The sequence below is a fragment of the Bubalus kerabau genome, chromosome 18 (assembly GCF_029407905.1).
Source record: "Bubalus kerabau isolate K-KA32 ecotype Philippines breed swamp buffalo chromosome 18, PCC_UOA_SB_1v2, whole genome shotgun sequence".
Classification (NCBI taxonomy): Eukaryota; Metazoa; Chordata; class Mammalia; order Artiodactyla; family Bovidae; genus Bubalus; species Bubalus kerabau.
The window spans coordinates 22,614,201-22,637,632 of record NC_073641.1 but is presented as its reverse complement, the minus strand read 5'-3'; the positions used below and the strand labels follow the sequence as shown (position 1 = coordinate 22,637,632).

Below are 23,432 nucleotides of genomic sequence, written 5' to 3'. Positions count from 1 at the left end.
AAAAATGAATACTTGTAAATAACAAATAAACATAGGATTGCTAAAAGCCAATCAATAATGAATCATGATGTTGGACAATGAAAAGAAAACTAAATCCAAAGACAAAAACCGAAGAGTTCTCATCTCAGCTATCTCTCTCATCTCTGAGATTCTGGGTAAGTCATGCTTTCTGGACCTTAGGACCTTTGAGCCTGCTCTACTTTCTAATGGGGGACATGCTTAATCTACATACTTTGTGACATTCACTGGTGGCCCCTTTGCCTTCACTTAGCTCTCTTTAAAAATTTATTTATTTTAATTGGAGGCTAATTACTTTACAATATTGTAGTGGTTTTTGCCATACATTGCTGTGAATCAGCCAGGGGTGTACATGTGTCCCCCATCCTGAACCCATCTCCCACCTCCCACCTCCCACACTTAACTCTGTTTTGCCTTTACTTAACTCTACTTTGCCTTTTAAGTCTGTTAAACCCCAGATTCATATGGAACTGTAGAAGGCTTCCCTCTTTCCTTATTTCCTCAACAAGAGTCAGACTTTTCTAACTTTTGGGTAATTCCTTGATTCTAAGGCTTTTTGATGGCTGTTAAATTAGAGAGATCCCTGGGAGTGGATGAATTTTAAAATTATTAGACATTTACATTTCAGTAAAATTGCAAAGAGAAAAAGCAGCAAGATTTATCTTATAGTCTTTCCAGGTGGTACTAGTGGTAAAGAACCACCTGCCAAAAGAGATGCAGTTGGATCCCTGGATTGGGAAGATCCCCTGGAGGAGGGCATGGCAACCCACTCCAGTATTCTTGGCTGGAGAATCCCATGGACAGAGGAGCCTGGTGGGCAAACAGTCCATAGGGTCCCAAAGAGTCAAACACAACTGAAGCAATTTAGTACAGCATGCATGCCCTGTAATAGAGATTACCAGCTGTCTGTCAGTCCTTATTCTTTCCCAGCGGTCTTCCCTTGTGGCTCACCTGGTAAAGAACTGCCTGCAATGCAGGAGACCCCAGTTTGATTCCTGGGTTGGGAAGATCCCCTGGAAAAGGGATAAGCTACCCATTCCGGTTCTTCCCCAGTAGCCATTTTATAAAACTCCTGATTTTCAGCTGGGCACAGTTCACCCAGAAGAGGGATTACATTTCCCAGTCTCCCTTGCAAGTATGTATGATCACAAGATGAACTTCTAGGCATTGTAATATAAGAGCAGTGGTGTATTTAAAGGGATACTGGGATGCATCATTTTCATCATCATTTCTTCCTTCTTGCCAGCTAGACTGTGAATGGAAGAGCTGGAGCTCCAGCGGTCATCTTGGGAATAAAACTCATAGATGGTGACCGATAAAGTGCTTTTTCGACTTTAGGGAGATAACTGAGGTCCTGTCCATTTTTGTTTCTTTAGTTTATCACTGGCTAGCTTTTTCTCACTCTCTTAACCCACTTAAATAACCAACCAAGGCAGGAGAAACAAAACAGAACTAAGATCCCCTTAACCTTTCACAACTCTCTTTTTTTTTTGCAATTCAATTTTCAGGGGTTCTTGGTTTACTCAAACAATAATAAACCCATAAGGTTTCAACATTTGTAATATTTTAACATGTTCTGTAGTATCAGACCCTGAATTCTGAGAGTTTCAGAAGGTGATCATGATAGTACAAAAGATACAGGAAATTCTTTTGAAGAAAGACAAGCTCTAAGTGGCTCTGCAAATTCTTATCATTAAATGTCAATAACTATTTGCAGAAGGCTTATGTCTAATAAGCAACTGAGAAATATATTGATATTGGTTTTTACCTTTTAATTTTATTTGTTATTAGTTAATTTAAATGAAATTGCTCTAACCTTCACATAACCTCAACTGTGAGGGGAGCTGTGCTTCAACTGTGTTTTCTGAGTAGTTATAAAAACTATTTACCTAGGTGATACCTTACATTTTCATTGATTGCAAGAATTGAAAACAGGTCTTAGATTTCTTTCTTTTTTTTTTTTTTTTTAAAGGCAAAACAAAAAGCACAATCTAAAATTAATAAAACATTTAAAACATGGTAGTTTCCCAGTACATTGTTATTGCAATATTGAGTCAGTCTATGAAGTTTTGAGATTTATACTTTTGAAAAATTCTTACATATAAAAGATTTTAAGGCAGTATTTCTCAAATAATGGCAAAGGAGCACTGCATCAGAATCTCTAGGGTGTTTGTTGAAAATGCTAATTTTCAGACTCCTCGGTCACATCTAGTGAATCAGAATCTCTCCGCATGCCTTGAGAATACGAATTTTAGCACCTTCAAGAGATTTTCAAGCACATTTGAGAACCTCTGTTCTACTGCTTTGTCTAGTGCAATGAAGTTTCAAGCTGTTTTTGCTGTTGTTACTTCCATATTTCTGTCAGTATCAAGTTCATTCCTTTTCCATTCTGCCTCCAGTAAGTATTTTGACCACAAAGTGAAAGGCAAGAATCACTACTGCACTGATTAACATTCACTCTCGGGGAAAAGGGAGTTTTTAGATGGGTGCAGAGAATATGGATAGTCACACATATTTGTCAGTTGAGGGGAAGGTAAGTGTAATACAAGTACATTTCCCAAGATTTCAAAACCATTTTTGAACCAGCCAGGGAGGAGTATGATTGTAATGTAAGGAATGACTCTCTGTTGAAAGGACAGGATAGCTTAATAGAGGTCTCCTATCTTGTTCTGTGACGGTGTTTCTGGGCTCTGGTGATGAATGTGTTCATTTTATGTGACTTGCTTTGGGTAAATAACCCAGTCCCGTATCAGCTCTCCAGCCTTGGGCCGGCAGCAGTTGTGTGTGCGCACTAATGACGGCGGAAGGTGCCCGGGGGAGGGCCTGGGGAGGGGCTGCCCAGTGCGATCGTTCCCCTGGCACTTCCTAAGACTCCCAGTTCTTTCTCTGCAGCCGGTACTTGAAGACTCCGAGCTTTCCCCTCGGAGGAAAAAAACCCGTCTATCTAAATCAGCTGTACTCTACTCTCTTCCCTCGTTTCTCCCTCCGCCGGGCACCACCCCCACCCCTTCCATTGTGTAGTGCGTCTAGCTCGGCTTCCTGCGTGAGACCTTAACCTCACTTGGAGCAGGAGGGATTACTGAGAATTTCGGAACCTTGAGTTGCAATGGAGCTGTACGGAAAGGTAAGCAGAAGGGAGCTCCTCCACCTGCTCCGCGTGAAATCTCGCTTTCATGGACTTTGTGTGTGTGTGTGTGTGTGTGTGTGTGTGTGTGTGTGTGTGTGTGTGTGTATACTCGCGCGCGTGGGCGCCTTCTCAGTGCAACTGTGTGAGTAAACCTCTTTCTTTATGTGTGTACCATTCATTGTCGTTCTCCCCCGCGTTTGCTGAATGAGATTGTAAAACCACCCTACTCTGCCTATGGAGATGTACAAACTTTCCCGATTGGGAATGGGGAGGTGTAGGGCGGAGAGTTCCAGAACACAGTGCAGGTTTCGTTTAGATTGTAAATTAGCACAGGGTAGTGCGTTTCCTAACCAGGAAAATCACAATTTAGCTTCGGAAGCCGATAGGTAGCAAAGAAAAATCTCCAGCTGAGATGAATGAACTGAGGTCACTTTCGCCTGCACCTTGCGAGGAAATAGCCCGGAAGGCTGAGAGCACTAACAACCAGGAGCTAGTCCAAAAAAGAAGGGAGGCTCCGCGGCCGAGTCCGACTGGAGAAGCAGCCGGTTTTAATGCTGGCTTGCCGGGAAATGTAGTTTACTGCTCACCGGTTTGCGGGGAAGCTCAGCTAGGCTAGACTACAACTCCCAGGAGCACGCGGGGCTCCGGGCCAGTACGCGTGTGCGGCGCCAGGAAGGGACAGCTCCGGTGCTGATGCTGGAGCCGGTTAGCGAACCCCGAGTGCAGGGTGGAGCGTGAAGCGCGCGGGCTGTGCACGCTTGACCGGGCGCCCGAGCCAGCACTGTGTTAGCCAGGGAGAAAGGACACTTTGCGAACAATGAGACACGAAGCTCCCATGCAGGTGGGTCTGTATAGAAAGTGTGGCCTCGGGAGGAATTGAGAGAGACGCTTTCTCCCTCGCTCCAAGTACAAACTGCGCCCGATCTAAGGGAAGGTCTTAGGCAGCCATCCGCCGGGACGCGGTTCAGACTTGGTCCTGGGGACAGAACCCCGCTCTGCGGGGCTGTGATTGGGGCTGTTTTGAGGAGGGATAGGAGTATACATTATCTTCCCGGGCTCCACAAGGAGGATAAGAGTGTCTAGAACGTCAACCCGGGCAAACAAAAGTCAGAGGAACATGCCATCTCGTATTGGTATTGATTGTTCCTCCTGTCTTGCCTGGTTCGTGATCACGGTGCAGACACACCAGGTCTGGTGTTGCGAGCTGTCTACTGGAGTCGCTATAGAGCAAATTCCGCTTAATTAAGAGCTCTCTAAGAAAGGAGAAACCAATGTTAGAGTCCCCAAAGTCCCTTTCTTCAATTAGGGTTCTAGTAATAATCAGCAAACACTTCAGGGCTTCACTCTTCCCAGAAGTATGCAAGCCCTTTATCTGTGTCCACACTGGTTTACTCCTGCGTTTCAGAGACTCTCCTCCAAGCTTTCCTGACTACTGTGCCCATTTGTTTTCCGTTCCGATTCCTGTTTAAGTCACGTTCTTATGTTTGCTTCCTTTGACTCCCTGCAAAGGTGCCTCTGCCTAAGCATCTTGCTTAAGTTCTGTTTTTAAGTAAAGATGAGTGATGCTTTCTCGTTTGTATGTACAATCAGTTATTACTAAACATCAGCCTGTGTTCATTATCAAGGAGAGTGATCCCATTGCGTAACAGAAAGGCACTTTATGAATGAATTGAGAGGAAATGGAACACACCGTTTGGAACGTGTTGTCTCTCTTGAGAACCCACCCCTGCTGCCAAATCCAGCAACATAAATGTTTGACTTTAATTTGAATGTAAAGGTTTTTCCAACTGTTTTTTCCTCAAAAAATCAAGGGCTTTAAACGTATGCGTCAATTTACTTTTCATTTATGGTGTGGGTTATGTATGGCTTCTCAGGTGGCTCTAGTGGTAAAGAACGAGTCTGCCAATGCAGGAGATGTAAGAGACGAGGGTTTGATCCCTGAGTCGAGAAGATCCCCTGGAGGAGGGTATGGCAACCCACTCTAATATTCATTCATGGGTTATGTATATTAAGAGATGTGTTGACTGTTCAGTGAAAAAAATTTAACTGTTTGTTGAAGCATTATATTAATGAAAGCTCTCAAATTGCCTTATGAGTTACTGAAAACTTGGTTTGTTCCAGAGAACAGTTGCCCTGCTGTGTATCTTCTAATACCTGTCTTTGTGACTTAGTTCTTCATTATAGACCTGATGTGAAAAGAATCTGGACAGACAATAAAGGTACAGGCTGTTGTAATCAAGATGTATTGGCTTATGATAATTTCCCATTACTGGAGTTACTGCCAGGAGCCAACTGGCTACATTAATCATATTTGATTACAAGTAAACATTGACAGTAGACTTTAAAAGTAGATTGTTAGTATTTAACATTAACCCCATATATGCACTGAAGTCTTTATGTTAAAATAAATTACTAACAAATTGATCACAGTGCATCTTGATTTTTATTTTCTTACAGGTATTGCTTAGACTGTTCAGAAGGGTCATCAAAATATTACAGAACTACATGAAATTAGTGCCCTAAGAAATATTTTAAATCAATTCATATCAACTTTGTAGTAGGCACTGCAATTCTAAAGTTTAGTCAGAACTTTAATGAATAATTAGTATAAAAACAGGTAACAAAATTAATTTGCTTCTGCAGTTATTTTCATATTTGGGATGTATTTTATTCATTGAACTTGGTTTTTTTAATTTAAAAATTTTAATGCCCAAATGCTGTCTTGAATAACATGTACATTTAAAAAAATAAAAAACTTTTTTCTGTAGTATATTTAAAGCACATTTATTGATTCAGTTTACCAAGTAAATTGTTGTGGTGGCCAACTCTCAATTACTGTCAGGTTTTCAAAAATATATGATAAGAAGAATAAAAACTATAAACATGCTTTATATATAGGGCAGATATTGTCTTAGCACTTGTACTTGTGAATCATAATCACATTCCAGATGACTTTGATATATGAAAATATAATCAGATGAATAATTGACATTTTTTCCCTTTAAAGACCAAACCATATCATTAAAATGCTAATTTACTTTTTATATATTCTTAAATCAAAGAACCCTTTAAAATTGTTCAAAATATTTTAAAAAAGTATTTATTGTGCCTTTGTACATAGCTTGGTGCTCTGTTCAGTATAGTTGTCTTTGATATATGCAAATTTTCTGAAGAACATTTCTTTTTGAGTTGATGCAAAATGCAGGATAATAGCAGTAATAGTCTTTGCTGTCTGTATTTCCAACTAAATAACCAGGAATAGCATTTGGTAAGTGTTCCAAATGATGGATTACAGTTTTAATGCAGGAGATGGTCATTTTGTGCTTTTTCCTTTAGTGCCTCCATAAATCCTGAGGACCAAATGAAATGGGGAATAGCAGCGCTCATGACTTAAGGGCAACACTTTCATGAACAAATTATCATTTGATTCAGGAGCCTGATTGAACAGATTCCAGTTTATCTAGTGCTTTGTCTGTGCCAAGCACTGTGCTTTGCAGTCAGATCTATGTGTGTGCATGTGTGTGTGTGTGTGTGTGTGTGAGTGAGTGAGAAATATAAAACAGTCCTAGAGGTCACCATTACCTTAATTACAGGCAGATAACTAGAGCTTTATATGATTAAACAACTTGACCAACACGGTAAATTCAAAATTCTGCTAGATCTCTAGGAAGCCTATGTTGTTTCCGCTATTATTTTGGGTTCCTTAAGAAGACACAAAAAGGTGATATAAAGAATGAGTGCCATGTTGATTTTCATTTGGATCAGAAAAAGGAAAATTGTCTCTTCTGTTTATAAAATTATCTTATATAAACTAAATCAAATATTTGAGAAGGGTCACTGTTTTAAAAATGGCTAGCTCTTGGTCTTCCTGGTTTGAATTTCTTGTAGCTTTACTTACACTCTCCAAGGACCAAAGTGGAGTTCATTGTCTGTGCTTAAATGCTTCATCTTCAGTTTTGTCATCCACAAGCTTTCTTCACATAAGTACCAAAGTACAGAGAGCCCTCTAACTACTTAGGAAACTTCAAAGAAAAACAACTACTCAAAGCATGGAGCGGTATGCCAAAAAAGGTTGTTTGCCTAAAAATGAGGAGGATTGAAGAAAGAGTATGCTGAAAGTGTAGAAAGTGTAGGCTGAAAATGAAGTTGAGGTGGAAAGCACAATAGATGTTAAATACAGCCATGCCATGTAACAACAACAACAAAAAACTTACAAAGAAACAAGACCTAAGTAACATTGTTCATTTGTCTGTGAGAAGTCCACGGGCAATCTTGCATTTTATTACTGTTGAATTTCTACCATCCAACTTCAATTATGATCCCTTTATCTTTACATAACAAATGGAAGTTTAGTCCTCATCCCTTACAGAGACGGAGAAAAGCCCTAGTTAACATTGGAGAAACAAGAACTTCTTTCTTGCTCAATTTGAGCAAATTCCTGAAGTATCCACCTTTCTTCTGTAAGGGAAAGTGGAGGGTAGAGAGGGAAATTGCCATAAAAGCAAATTTCTATGGTGTAAGAATGATTTTCCATTTTCAGTTTAAAGAGTTGTGGAATCATTACATGGCATAACCGCAATTTCCCCCTGCCATTTTAAGCTTATATTGGAACTGCAAATTCCTTTCTTGACCATCATATTCCATATGCTAAAAATTGAGTTTTCCTGGGAATTTATGAGGAGTTGCACCGCCTAAAAAAGATGTTGTATTGGTTAAAGGTCATCCAACAGTTTTCTACATTTATCATTCACTAATAAGCTCCAGAGCTTCTAGGGGAGCCCTCTTAATAGATCATAGATTTTTACCATGTATACTATGACCTGTGAAGATGAAATATTTTAGATTTATTTGGAATTATGTAAATTTTTAACATTTTTCATTTGTTTATTTATAGTTTTTGAGATACTTCTATACATTGAGATGCATGAATATTAAGTGAATAATTTGATGATTCTTAATAAGTAGATATACCTATGTAATACATACCTATAAAGATATAGAACATTTCCATTCAACCCAACAAGTTCCTTTATTTTACTTTCTTTTTCCGGTTAATCTACCGATATAGTAAGATCATCATAAATTAGTCCTGTTTATTCTAGAACTCTAGATAGTTCTGTAAAACATACAAAATGAACATATTGCAGAATATATAGAGTGTACTCTTAAGTCTAGCTTATTTTGCTCATTATAATGTGTATGGAATTCATTCATGTTGTTGCATGTGTCAATAATTCATTTTGTTTTATTGACACATTATACTGGTGTATCAATCTGCCTTACTTTTAAAATCTATTCTTCTGTTGATAGATTTTGAGGTAATTTCATTAGGGGCTACTATAATAAAGGTTATAAATGTTATCATATTGGTCTTTTTATAGTAATATGTTTTTATTTCTCTTGGGTAGACACCTAAAAGTAGAATTGCTGAGGTGAAGGATAAGTCTTTGTTTAACTTTGTAGGAAACAGTCAAGTCTCTAGCTAGAATGGTAGTACCATTTCATATGCTCACCAACAGTGTGTGAACATTCTAGTGGGTTCACATCCTCAACAGTGTCTGGTGTCAGTGGCCTTTTAAATCAAGGCCACTTTAATTGGTGGTTATGGTGTCTCATTGTGATTTGTATTTCTGATGACTGTGATTTTTAGCATATTTATATGTTTACTGACCATTTGCCTATCTTCCTTTATGTAGTGTCTGCTTAGCCTTTTATCCATTATTGGGGTTGTCTTTTTATTATTTAGTTGTAGGAGATCTTTATATAGTTTTTTTTTAATCTGTTTGTTTATATATTTATTTATATAGCTTTGAAACTAGTTCCTCAAATGTATTAAAATATTCTCTGCCAGTCTGTGCCTTAAATACTCATATCTTATGAGTGTCTTTTGATGAGAATTTTTATTTTAATGAAGTTTAGGTTATTAATTTTAGGTGGTGTCTATATCTGGATTCTGTACTTTCTTTGATTTATTTCTCTAAACTGTGTCCTGAGACCTTACTACATTTATTTGTTATTTCTAGTGCTCAGTCACTCAGTTATGTCCGACTCTTTGCGGCCCCATGGACTATAGCCCGCCAGGCTCCTCTATCCATGAAATTTTCTGGGCAAGAGTACTGGGGTGGTTGCCACTTCCTACTCCTGGGAATCTTCTCAACTCAGGGATCTAACCCAAGTCTCTTGCATCTCCTGCACTGACAGGCAGATTCTTTAGCACCATCAATTGAAATCCTTAAATTCCTTAAGAATTTCTCCATAAGTGATTGTATGATTTGCAAATAGAGGCAGTTCTTTCTTTCCAAAGACCTTTTTTTTTCCCCCCTCACTATTTCTTATTCAACAGGATAGGATAGCTAGTGCAGTGTTGAGATGTGATGAGCAGGAATTCTTATCTTATTCCCAGGCTTGGGGAGAAGCCATCTTTCACCATTAAGTATGAAGTTAGCTGTAATTGTTTTGTTGGTGGTGGTGGTATAGATATCTTATCATACAGAAGTTTCTTTTGAGTCCTAGCTTGCTGAGAGTATTTGTTTTCAATACAAGTGGGTGCTGAATTTTATCAAATCCTTCTTCTACATCTATTGCCATGATCACATGGTTTATCTCCTTTATTCTGTTGGATTATACTGATTGATTTTTAGTTAATCTGATGTTATTTAGATAAAGCCGGTTAGTTATCATATATTCTCTGGATGCAATTTGTTATTTGTTGTAGATTTTTGCCTTTAAATTCAAAATGGATATTAATATATGATTTTCTTTTAATGCCTTTATGAGGTTATAATATAGAAGTTATGCAGACCTTATAAAACAAGTGAGAAGTGTTTGGGAATTTGCTGTTTCAATGATTTTGTTCTGTAAGATTGATATATTTTATTCCTTAAAGTGTTTGGTAGAGTTTATCACTGAAGCTATTGGAGCCTGGAGTTTTCTTTGTGGACCTTTTTTTTTTTTTAAACAAACGACACTTTTTTGATATACAAATATCTCTATCATCCAACTACCTACACTCTCATCTCCCTATCTCCCTTTAGCAGAATAGCCTTCTCCATACCCCATGCTGAGATGTCTGTGGCCTAATCTCTGGAACATACCAGTAAATTATGTTACATAACGCAAGAGCCTTTGCAAATATAAGTCATGCTATGTATTTTAAAATAAGATTGACCTGATTCTCAGGTGGGTCCAATCTAATTACCTGAGCCAATAAAAGCAGAGAATTTTCTCTTGCTGGAGTCAGAGAGATGTGGCAGAAGGGGAAGTCACAAGTTTGAAGCATGAGGATTGTTGGCTTAAAGATAAAGAAGGCTATATATCAAGGAAATAGGGACCTCAGTCCTGTAACCACAAGCAACTGAATTCTGCCAACAACTTGTAAAAACTTGGAAGTGGAATCTTCCCCCAGAACAGTCAGGTAGGAACCAGCCCAGCTGACACATTGATTTTCATCTTGTAAGGCCTTAGCGGTATGAGCAGAGGACCTAGCTAAATTACCCTGTGTCCAGATTTCTGACTTGTTAAGTAGTGATTGAGCATTGTCTTAAACATTCAGTATCACTGCAGGAGAAAAGTATTTATGTCTATATAACATTTTCTATTTCATCTTGGGTTGGTTTTGGTTAATTGTGTTTTTCACCTAATTTTTCAAATTTACTGACATAAAATTGTTCAAAATATTTTACTATCTTTCAATTTCTCTAGATCTGTAATGATATCCCCTCTTTGATAATATAAATTCTCTTTCTCCCTACCTCCCTTTTACCAGTCTTACTAGATATTTATCAATATTATTAATGTCTTCAAATGACCAACTTTTCCCTGTGTTAACTTTTTTGTTATTTATTTTTTATTTTATTGACTTGGGATTTAAAAAAACAACTATGTTCTTTATACTAACTTTAATAGAACCATTTTGTTTATTAGGCTTCTTAAAGTAGAAATTTAGATCACTGAGTTTAAATGTTTCTTTTTAAGAATAAGCCTGGTATTTACAATGATAAATCTCTAACAACAACTTTAGTAGTTGACTCGCACAGATTTCTGAGTGTAGTATTTGCATCATATTTTATTTTAAACTATTTGCTTCTTGTGATGTTCTTCTTAATCAATGGGTTTAGAGATATATTGTTTAATTTTCCAAATACCTGCATCTTTTCCAGATAGTTTACCAACATTGATGTCTAATTAAATCCTCCTGCTACCAGAGAACATATTCTTTAAGATTTCAGTCTTTGGAAAAAAATTTAGGCTTGTTTTTAGGCTAGTGTGTGGTCTAACTTCATGAGCATTCCATGTGCTCTGTGAATGCTCCATGCAACAGTTGTGAAGTGTAGTGGTACTGTGTTGTGTTGGAATATCATGGTATTGTATGGTGTTGCTGAGATCATCTCTAACCTTACTATTTTTTGTCTAGTTATTCTATCAATTACTGAAAAAAAGATTTTAAAATCTCCAATTATAGTAGTCAGTCTTACAGGTTTTTTTAGTCCTTTCAGTGTAGCTTTATATATTTTGAACTTCTTTTATTAAGTGCACTGCTGCTGCCCCTAAGTCGCTTCAGTCATGTCCGACTCTGTGCAACCCCATAGACGGCAGCCCACCAGGCTCCCCCGTCCCTGGGATTCTCCAGGCAAGAACGCTGGAGTGGGTTGCCATTTCCTTCTCCAATGCATGAAAGTGAAAAGTGAAAGTGAAAAGTGAAAGTGAAGTCGCTCAGTCGTGTCCGACTCTTAGCGACCCCATGGACTGCAGCCCACCCAGGCTCCTCCATCCATGGGATTTTCCAGGCAAGAGTACTGGAGTGGGGTGCCACACACACATATGTAATTGTTGTGTCTTTCTGAAAAAATTTCCTGTTTTGTTATGAAATCTCCCTTTATATTTTTAGCAATGCTCCTTGTCTTAAAGTGTACATTAATACACTCTTTCTTCATAGTATCTCATGCATACACTCATACACACACATATTTATGCCTGTGTGTGTGTGTGTATAATATGTATATAGTCCTATTTTTACTTTCAACTTATATGTGACTTTATATTTAAAGTGTGAATCTTATGGTCTGAGTATAACTGGGCCTTGCAGTTTATCCAGTCTAGAAAGTATCCTTTAGCTGGGATTTTTACCCATTCTCATATGTTGCATTTATCAATATGATTGATAACCAGCATTTAAAACCAGCATTTTGCTCTTTGTTTTGGGGTCAGCTTAGGGGTTTGAATTAGCTTCTGAGATATGTAAATTTATACTTTTAACCAAATTTGAAAGATATTTAGCTATATGTCTTCAAATGTTTTTCCATCTCATTATCTCCTTTTTTCTTCTGAGACTCCAATTACATGTATGTTAGACTTCAGATATTGTTCTACAGATCACTAGGCTTTGCTTTATGTTTTTCTTTTTTTCTTTCTCTTTGTCAGTTGTATGATTTCTGTTAATTTATCTTCAAGTCATTGACTCTTTGCTACCATCTGCAGCCTTTTGTTAAACCCATTGAGGAAATGTTTATTTCAGTTACTGTGTTTTTCCTTTCGGGCTCCATGTTGACTTCTTTTACATTAGAAATATGTTATATTGCCAAGTGAAGATAGATAACACTCTCTAGGGAAGAGAGATTTGAGTATTGGAAGAGCCTGTAGTAGGGTTAATTTACAGTATTGTATAGAACCAAGAAAGCACAGTGAGCCTGTTATAGAAAAAGTGATAAATATAAATAATATTAGTGCTTTGATTATTCCTTATAGATTTCTGGGGGAAATATTTATGTTCACATTTTAATTTTTATCATTTAATATTTCTATGATTGTTTTTGTGATACTGTGTTTTTCTTTGTGTTTTTCAAATAGGAGTGTGGGCTTCAAGACACTTTCAAAAATTTGAACAAGGTGCAAAATTATAAAAATAAAGCATTTCAATAATTGCCTCCCTTTGTCAACTAATATATTCCTTAACGGCTTTAACTCTGAAGAAACATCAATACCAACATGTTTCAGATTGGTCTGAAGCATTATGTCAGTCTTACGGGGGTCATGAACTATTCTTCTGTCCACTAAACGGTGAAACCATAAGAGTCAATGTCCTAGGTCTTCAGTTGCCTTGTTATTGTTCAGTTGTTAAGTTGTGTCCAACTCTTTGTGACCCCACGGACTATGGCATGCCAGGCTCCTCTGTCCTCCACTTTCTCCCAGAGTTTGCTCAAATTCACGTCCATTGAGTTGGTGATGCTATCTAACCATCTCATCCTCTGCTGCCCCCTTCTCCTTTTGCCTTCAATCTTTCCCAGCATCAGGGTCTTTTCCAAAGTGTTGCCTCTCTGCATCAGGTGACCAAAGTATTGGAGCTTCAGCTTCAGCGTCAGTCCTTCCAGTGAATGTTCAGGGTTGATTTCCTTTAGAACTGACTGGTTTGATCTCCTTGCAGCCCAAGGGACTCTCAAGAGTCTTCTCTAGCACCACAGTTTGAAAGCATCAGTTCTCTGGTGCTCAGCCTTCTTTATGGTCCAACTCTCACATCCATAGTGATGTCTCTGATTTTTAACATGCTGTCTAGGTTTGTCATAGCTTTCCTTCCAAGGAACAAGTGTCTTTTAACTTCATGGCTGCAGTCACTGTTTGCAGTGATTTTAAAGCCCAAGAAAATGAAACCTGTCACTGTTTCCACTTTTTCCCCTTCTATTTGCCATGAAGTGATGGAACCAGATGTCATGATCTTAGTTTTTCGAATGTTGAGTTTCAAGCCAGCTTTTTCACTCTCCTCTTTTACCTTCATCAGGAGGCTCTGTAGTTCCTCTTCACTTTCTGCCATTAGAATGGTATTATCTGTGTATCTAAGGTTGTTATTTTTCTGGCTTTCCTAGTTGCCTGCTGCTGCTTCTGTAAGTTGCTTCAGTCGTGTCCGACTCGGAGTTGTAAAAGGACAGGGTCAGTAGTTCCCTGATGAACTCTTCAGTAAGCTGATTGGATTGAGTGCAGCATTAGGAATTTCGCTCTGGCAAACCTAAAAGAGCCTCATTTTGTGCCCACTTGGCCTCCTGAGAAAAGCCTGAAAGCATGGTCACTTTGCCCCTACACTCTCAGCTGTTCATGGTCTGGGAACCCAAATCAGAAGGTAACTTGAAGAGGTGATCCTCCTCATAGTCTGCCTGCTTTTAGTTTAATTACTTGTTATTTGTTGGGAGCGATTCAGATGCACGTCTGAGTCTCATCAACTAGAAACTCGTGGTAGCCAACAGGATGAATGCCTCCTGCTAAAATAGCCACAGCTTGAGGACCATTAAAGAGCTTGAGGAAAGACCATGGTAAGTACCAATTAGCAAAATATGACCCCACGTGACCCTTATCTATGATGTTTGCAGTTAAAGGCAGTTTTCCTTTGAATGTTTGATTCACAGAACACCTGTCGGTGGTAGGGCTGATGAAAGGCAACAATGGAACCGCAGCACACCTGTGTGTGTGAGCCTTCTTTAGTGAGTGCGCTTGGGCAGGCTGGGCCTTTGTAGTCAATAATAGTATCAGTGGCTTTAGAATGAAAAGCCCAGATGATTGTAAGTATAAAGGTGGCTCTGTCCGTTATTCCCATTGCACAGTCTGGAAACACAACCTTGTAGACTGCTAACCCAGTTTCCTCGAGAATGGTCCAGATAGCCCCATTGTCTCATAAATGTGTGGGTCATGGGGTTTGTCCCCCTATCCATGACTGGAAGGGAAATGTCCAGATTTTGAAGGAAGCTATAGCAAATCCCTGGAGGCATTTTTCAAGGGCTTAAGTATTTAAAACTAATATGAAACATCTGTAAAATGTTTAAAAAACATTAAATGAAGTGAAATGTTTAATGATGAAATTTGCGGTGGGAGGGGGGAAGCACATGTTAATATTAAAAGTTAGTTTTTATTTTCCCCATTGGAGATTTGTAGAGTATTTTACTAGGTGTTTTTATGAGAGTTTTCTTTTTACCATATAGTACATATGTGGTAAAAAGAAATGTCTACTGCTAACATTTGTCTACTCTTTTACATATGTCTGTTGTTTAGCCTTTTTCTTCTTCTCAGGAAGAGGTATTCTTTATTTTGTGGTTTCAGTTTAGACACTGGCCTCCTCTAGCTGTTGGATCTCTTTTTATGGAATGGAGGGAAGTAAAATCTAATTGTGGGTTATTTTTAAAAATGACTGATGAGGGAAGTCCAGGCCATGTTCCACAGAGCCTTATGTGCGCTGAGAACAGGATTGCTGCCTCTTCCTAGGTGGTGCCTTCTCTGAGTCTGACAGAGAGCTTTTGGTGAGTTGTATCACTGATCCTCAGAAGATTCTGACTCCTACCAGGGCAGAGTTAATTTTAACAACGTTTCTCAGAATTCAGCTTTTCTGGGCAGGCTGGGCATTCTAGGGTATAGACTTGCTGTGCCAAGTCAACATTCTGGCGAGATCTGCTGTCCCCATCAGTGAAAGAGATGACTGGTGAAGACGGCAGCTGATAGAGAGCTCTAGGGTCCCCATGGATCCAGGACTCAGTGTCAGATTGCTCAGTCTCCTCGTACATACATCCTGAGGTCTTGACAGTGGGCACCTGCCCTGGCTTCCCTGCCAACACTTGTTAATCCAATAAATTCTAAACCTGACTGATCCAGAGAATCACATGGGGAGCTTTAACAATTTAGATCCTGGCCCCACCTTGAATATTCTAATTTTGCAGAATTCAGGAGGAGTTTCCCAGGTTTGTAAATCTTGGATGTAGTGAAGATTCAGTTTTGTATTCCTAAGTAAAAACATATCCAGCTCTAGAGAGCAGGTATGTGTGTGTGTGTGTGTGTGTGTTAGTTACTCTGTTGTGTCTGACTCTTTGCAGCCCCACGGACTGTAGCTCAGCAGGCTTCTCTATTAATGGGATTCTCCAGGCAAGAATACTGGAGTGGGTTGCCATTTCTTAACTCTAGGGCATCTTCCCAGCCTTTTACCTGCTGCATTGGCAGGTGGGTTCTTTACCACCTGAGCTATCAAGGAAGCCCGAGAGCAGGTATATGAGAACACAATGTCTGGTATTTCTTGCTACCAAGAAATAATGAGAAGGCATATATATTTTATCCATATCTATGAGAAAGTTTTAAAGGATTTTTTACATTTTGTTGCTAAGAGAAAGGCTCTTTCGTTTTTATAAATTGACATCTACATTTAGGAAGTGTGAATGTCAAGAATGTTTGATGACTTTTTTATATTTTAGACTTAATTTTGTTTTAAAAGAGCTGTATATGGAGAAGATGTTGCTAGGCTTTGCAGGGTCCTGGATTTTCAACCAGTCCTCCTGACTGCACCACCTAGAAACATCTAGTGTGATCTACCATCCCAGCTTGCAGATTTTAACACTGAAAGTTCTGCTGTGTACCATGAAACACCTCAGTTTTGGGCAAACAAGAAAGTTGGTGACTCTAGCCACACCCTAGGAACAAGACACTTGGTGTCTTTAATCCTAAGGCCATTCCAGACTTGCCTGGGCTCTGGTGGATTTCCATAGCAGGCCTAAGATTCCCCTTTCTCCAGTCATGCACTTCCAGATCCCAAACTTTTGTTGACCTTTCTGTGCTACTTCTCTTTGTCTATCTGGAATTTTACTTTTGTGGATACCCTTTGCATTATTTTAGAAAGGTGTTAGCAAATGATGGAAATAACCATCCTGTATGCAAGATATTGTTTATTTATTGTGGGCTTTAAAATTTTTGTTTCTGTTGAGATAGAATTGAAATATATTGATAACATTGTATAGCTTTAAGGTTACACCAATTTGACTTGATATGCTTGTGTGTTACAGTACAGTCCCCACGGTCCTGTTAGCTGATACCTCTACATAGCGTATAATTATCATTTCTTGTGCATGGAGGGAACAGTAAGTTCTAGTCTCATAGAGACTTTGAAGTCTATCATGCAGTATTGTTGTCTATAATGTTATTGTGGACTTTGGTTTATCAAATTGCACATCAGAGATTAGGTGAAACTGTACCTAAAACCTATTCCAAGGCCCCAGAAGAAGAGAACTTCCCCCTAACTACTAGGAGTTAGTTCCTAGAGCCCCCTTTCTTTTTAAAATCTATTAAACTATAGTTGATTGACAATATTATGTTAATTTCTGTTGAACAGCAAAGTGATTTAATTTTATATATATATATATATATATATATAATGCACACGTTCTTTTCCATATTCTTTTCCATTTTGGCTTTATCATAAGATATTGAGTATAGTTCCTGGTGCTATACATAGGACCTTGTTCTCTATTTCTGTAAGTCTGTTTCATAGATAAATTTGTGTCATATTTTAGATTCTACATGTAAGTAATATCATATGGTATTTATCTTTCTGATTTACCTCATTTAGATCGATAATCTCTAGGTCCATCCATGTTGCTGCAAATGGCATTTCATCCCTTTTTATAGCTGAGTAATATTCCATTGTGTATATGTACCACATCTTCTTTATTCATCTGTTGATGGACACTTAAGTTGTTTCCATGTCTTGGTTATTTTGAATAGTGCTGCTATGAGCATAGGGGTACAGGTATCTTTTTGAATTATAGCTTTGTCTGTATATATGCTTGGGAGTGGGATTACTGGATCATATGGCAACTCTAGTTTTAGTTTCTTGAGAAACCTCCATACTGCATCAGTTTACATTCCCACCAATGGTGTTCCCTTTTTTCCCACACCCTCTCCTCATTGTAAGTTTTGATTTTCATTTCTCTACTAATTAGTGATGTTGGGCATCTTTTTATGTGCTTGTTGGCCACCTATATGCTGGAGCTCCCTTTCCGATGTTTTTTTTTTCTTTCTTTCTTTTTTTTTTTTTTACCATTTGCTACTTGGATTCTGGGCTTCCCTGGTGGCTCAGATGGTAAAGAATCTGCCTGCAGTGCAGGAGACCCAGATTTGATCCGTGGGTCAGGAAGAGCCCCTGAAGAAGGGAATAGCTACCCACTCCAGTATTTTTGCCTGGAGAATTCTATGGACAGAGGAGCCCAGAGGGCTGCATAGTCCATGGGGTCAAAAAGAGTTGGACATGACTGGACAACTATCATTTTCACTTTATTTGGATCCTGCCCGCTTATTAGCCCACTTTCAATTTCCACAAAAGTATGCACACCCAAGGGTTTTGTGAATTTAGTTAAAAAGAAAAACTCTCCAAAATTATTGGGTGGCAGGCAGTGTCATAGGACAGGTCACATGACCACTGGCCACACTGCCCTCCCCACAGTCTCTCCAGACTACAGGACACTTCTATCTGCACACAGGTACGCAGAGTGTCAGCTTCTATCACGGAAAGTGTTTTGATGACTGCTCTTTGTTCCATGCCATAATATTAAAATGAGAGAGTAAAAAAAAAGAATGTTACAAGAAACAGAAAAAAAATAATAATAAAATAAAATAAAATGAGAGAGTAAACATAAGGTGTTTATTTTGCTAATTATTAAGCTGTACAGAGTTGGGGTGTTGGGTATCAAAGTCCCTTGCACTCTAAAGTTAGGAAATGAGAGGGATTATATCCTATAAAATCAACCATTTCCATTTCAGAGAGCAGCAAGAGTAAGAATTGGGAGAAGGTGAGTGGCTTCTATATCATTTCAATATAACAAGAGGAGTAAGAAAGATGATTATGGATGTTCTATTCAAGGACTTTACACATGCCAACACTTTTACTTTGATGATTTCACTATCATTCCTATTTTCTAGATGAGGAAATTGTAGCTTATGATTGTTAAAACAAAAACCTTGCCCAAGTTTGTACAAGTAGCAGACCTAGGATTCCTTCTCAGGCAATCTGACCCAAGAGCATGTGCTCTTTACCTATATCCACATCACACCAAGAATGTGGAATGCTCTTTTTCACATATGTGTCTGCTGCACATAATTTCAGAGCTGGTAGTAAAGAAGTACAATAGTGTTTCTCTTTTTGTGCTTTGATTATAAAGCTTGGGTTACCAGCAGCTAGGTGCTCCCCAGCTCCCTGCTGCTGCTGCTCCTAAGTCACTTCAGTTGTGTCCGACTCTGTATGACCCCGTAAACGGCAGCCCACCAGGCTCCCCCGTCCCTGGGATTCTCCAGGCAAGAACACTGGAGTGGGTTGCCATTTCCTTCTCCAGTGCATGAAAGTGAAAATTGAAAGTGAAGTCACTCAGTCATGTTCGACTCTAGCGACCCCGTGGACTGCAGCCCACCAGGCTCCTCCGTCCATGGGATTCTCTAGGCTCCCTAGGGCTGCACTAATGCCCTCTGGCTTCAGCATCCATGAGGATGTGCAGGAGTTACTGGGCTGGGCTCTGCTTCATTGCACCTGTCAGCACTGAATCACTGGAGTGGAGCTCTCCCAGCCACCATGGTTCCCTTCACAGGAGATCATGCTCACAGTCTTCTCTCTGTGATCTGAGCATCCCCTTCTCCCTCTGCTTCACAGCCCTCTGCAGGCTCTCCCCCACCAGGAACCCTCTGTAACACACCAGGAATCAGGAGTGAACTACAGCTTGGGCTGAGAACACTGGTTCTCTGTGTTTGATACTAATAGGAACCATTTTTACAGGTTTTGATACAACTTCATTTCCTTTTTCTTGACACTGTGGTAACAAACATCTATAGATTTCAAAGGAGGTATGAAAAGTGTTACAATACATTTAAAAATACATCAAGTTTAGCTCTTGCCTCTCTTCAACAGAGGAATGGATTTTTTTCCCTAGAAGTGGGAAAAAGAAGGACCCATACCTCTTTCAATATTCTCTGTGATTGAAACTTGTTGGTTTGATGAAGAGAAGAGTGAAATAGCTGAGCCTGCATGTCTGTAATTCTTTTTTTTTTTTTTTAATTTTGGAGTATAGTTGATTTACAATGTTATGTTAATTTCAGGTATACAGCATAGTGATTCAGTTATATGTATATTCATTCTTTTTCAGATTCTTTTTCCATTTAGGTTTTGCAGAATATTTAGTAGAGTTCTCTGTGTTATACAGTACATTATAACCCATTTGCTCCAGGTCATGAAGGTTCAGTCAGTACACGGAGAAATCAGGATATCCTGTTGAAAAACAGGGACCCCCTTCTACTTCAGCTCTTTTCGGATACCCTTAATTTTGTCTTTAAAATGGGGATAATGGCTTCAAGTTTCCTGCTCAGTATAGAGGGAGCTTGGAAGTGGTCACTCCTATCCTCATATAAGAGAAAAGCTGAACAAACTGAAAATTAACAACTCTTCTTAGATACATCGGAGAATTGAGGTCACAGGGGAAAATGCTGCCACCAGACTGGGGAGAATCACAGTTTACTGGAATAGAAGCCTCCATGGGGATCAGTACTACGGGAGGAAAACCTAAATGTAATTGATGAAGAAAATGTAGCCTGTAGTTGATGAATTACTAGAGGTGCCATGTGGACAAGTCTAAGAAATAAAAACTCCAGGGGGCCTCACAAAGTTTTGAATTTTACCTTCAAGAGCTCTGCTAAACTCTCATAGTTAAGTTTGGGGAAAAAAATTCCCTTATGCTTCTATCAGGGGCTGAGGAAAGGTGGCCTTTCTGAAATACACTCAGGACATTCAGTTCCTCTAACACGGGGGTACTAACAGGTAGATATTGATATCTGGGGGCAGTGAAAGGATGAGATGTGATAATATGTGTAAAGCACATAGTACAGTGTCTGTAAGAGCTGGTACAGTTATTTTACCATTTTCCTGTGCATCCGCTATGTGTTATCCACATGTACTAAAGAACCTATGCATGGAATAGAGATCCAGATACAGTCTGCAAGAATGTCTGTGAAACTGAGCTTGAGGAATATCCTTAAAACTTAGAGCAACTTGCATCTTGGAAGTGTAACTATAATTTGGTGTACCATTATTTACATTCCCCAGGAGTCCCATGAAAGAGTAATTCATTCCCTTCCAACACAAAGAAAAGAGACAATTTCCCAATGCTACTTTACTTCCTAGGTCCTTTACTTCAGAAACCAGGGTTAGAAAAACCACTATTTACCCTCTAGTGTCCTGGCAACTTCCAGTTCCCTGGACAGCATCTTTTCAGAGCAGTGGTGATGGGTCTGCAGTGACACGGATAGTGTTTATTGCTTCTCAACTGGCTCTCGCCAGAGCAAACAGTAGCAGACACACAGAGAAATTGTTGGCTGGAGACTGCAAAGAACATCACAGTTACAATCCATTCTAAAGAGACAAACACAGAGGCAGGCAAACCAAGCACATAGGAGCCCTTCGCCAGGAGAAACCACCAGGGGCCAGGTGACAGGTGTTTGAAAATCCTGTGTTTTAATATTTTCCCTCTTGGCTTTTTAAAATTTAGTCTTACCTTTGGAAATCTCAGAAATAATTCCTTTTATTACCCTTTTCTTTTCCCTCAGGTAACAACTGAGATTTGAAACTAATTTATGTATTTCCATGCTTCTCATATATAAGGCCCATCCTTACTTTTACTCTTCCAGTTTCAAAGAATTGCATTTCATTTTCTGGATAATTTACCCTCATTCTTCTTCCCATTGACCTTCAGGCTGTTACCAGTAGTAGTTGATGGAACATAGTACATTTAAAATGACTTCTTTCTGTTTTTCTCATCAGATGCACAAAATGGCTTAGTGTAGTTTAGTTTCTTAAGCACCCAAGGGAATTCCTGCGGGTAATTTGGCTTTCTTATTTATTTGGAAGAGCTAACGTTCAACAATTCTGAAGTAGACTGTGGTTGCCTGTGTTCGTCAAAGGTAATCTGCTTGGTCCCTGGTCAGTAGGACTTCTGGGGAAACTATAATTGAAATTAAAAATGACACATCAATTAAATCTATGGTCTGTTCACTTGCTATTGAACCAAGGGGCACCCAGAGGGCCAGCACAGTGACTTTGCAAGGCGCTAACTCCCAGAGGTTAAAAATTTGCTTCAAACTTGCCAAGGTCCTTAAGGACATATTGTAGAGGTCTCATTCATAAATTTATATATTCAGCAGGGTAAAAAAAATTCATTGTTATTTGTCTACCACCTTATTAGCATTTTGATTAGCATCTTAAGGGAGTATATATAAAATGCATACTGATTGAACTTAGGAATGACATAGATCTGGAAGGGATAACTAATATTTTTGATGAAAGGACATAAAGTTATCAGAACAGAACAGAATTGGAAATCGAAACAAGCAAAAGGAAGTGTAATAGAACACATATAAAGGTTGACACTTTCATTAAAAAGTACATTACCAAGGCATAGGATCAGGATAGGGGAGACCCATGTTTTTAACAGTGAATGTGAAAAAAGGTGCTGAACATTTGAGAATTACTTTATGGTTAAGTCAAGTGTGATAGGACATAAGAATATTATTATACTCTGCACTGACCCGATAAATGTCTGGAATATTGTGACCAGTTGTAGGAGCCATGCGTGGGATTTTGACATTTGCAGAGATGTCAGCTTTAACCTAGATATGTGGGCTGTTTTGAGCACGTCCCATGTGGAACAGAGGGGCTAAAGAAGCTGAGATTATCCAGTCAGGAGGAGAGGGTGCTTATGGAGCTGTGATTCTGACATCTGAAGTTTTTTCAGAGGGTAAATGAGTCAACTCTCTTTGATTCGTAAGGCAGAACACATGAACAGAAGCCAAAAGGAAGTAGATTTTAACTCAAATTTATGGAAGAAAATTTTAACAATTGTAGTTGCTCATCAATGAAGTAGGCTGTTTCACAGCCCAGCGAACTTTCTGTCACTTGATGGGGAGGGCTAGGCTAGAATATCAGCATCATGCCAGCAAGAGGGAGACTGTGATAACTGGAAGAAGGACAACCCTCAAGAGTCTTTCCCACTCTCTGATTCTTTTAGTTAATATAAGATTAATACAATTAAAAGGCTTTTCTCACATCTATCTTTTATAAAATCCAGTTCGCTCTCTGGGACTTCCTTCATGCCCACTCATGTTTTCTTATTTTCCCATGAACATCTCAGAAACGTTCACATGAGCATATTTAAAAGTGTAGGCGAGCTTACATAGTGACTGTCTGTCCCTTTGACACTCATATGCTGTCAGATTGCTTCATTTTTTATTGGGATATAGTCGATTTACAATGTTACGTTGCTTTCAGGTGTACAGCACGATGAGTCAGTTATACATATATCCACTCTCTTAGGCTTTTTTCCCCATACAGGTCATTACAGAGTATTGAGTTGAGATCCCTGTGCTATACAGTAGGTCTTTATTAGTTACCTGCTTTGTACTAGTGTGTATATGTCAATCCCAATCATCCAATTTATCCCTCTCCCCCTTTCCTTCCTGGTAA

General features: G+C 38.9%; 1 protein-coding gene across 8 annotated transcripts in view; it reads left to right on the top strand.

Annotated features, from left to right (window-relative positions):
• Nucleotides 1–1,131: 1,131 nt before the first annotated feature.
• Nucleotides 1,132–23,432, top strand: part of RAB3C (RAB3C, member RAS oncogene family) — a 296,374-nt gene continuing 274,073 nt past the window's right edge. The window contains exon 1 of one of the 8 annotated variants that reach the window (XM_055555153.1): nucleotides 1,132–1,153. Coding sequence is in view for 6 of the 8 variants with exons in the window: in XM_055555154.1 (XP_055411129.1) it covers nucleotides 3,963–3,986 (24 nt within the window). In the remaining 2 variants the exon portion in view is untranslated. Of the gene's footprint in view, nucleotides 1,154–2,882; nucleotides 3,143–3,679; nucleotides 3,987–10,382; nucleotides 10,560–14,612; nucleotides 14,689–23,432 lie in introns of those variants that run through there. The other 7 variants (XM_055555150.1, XM_055555154.1, XM_055555155.1 and 4 more) reach the window with 7 other exon arrangements.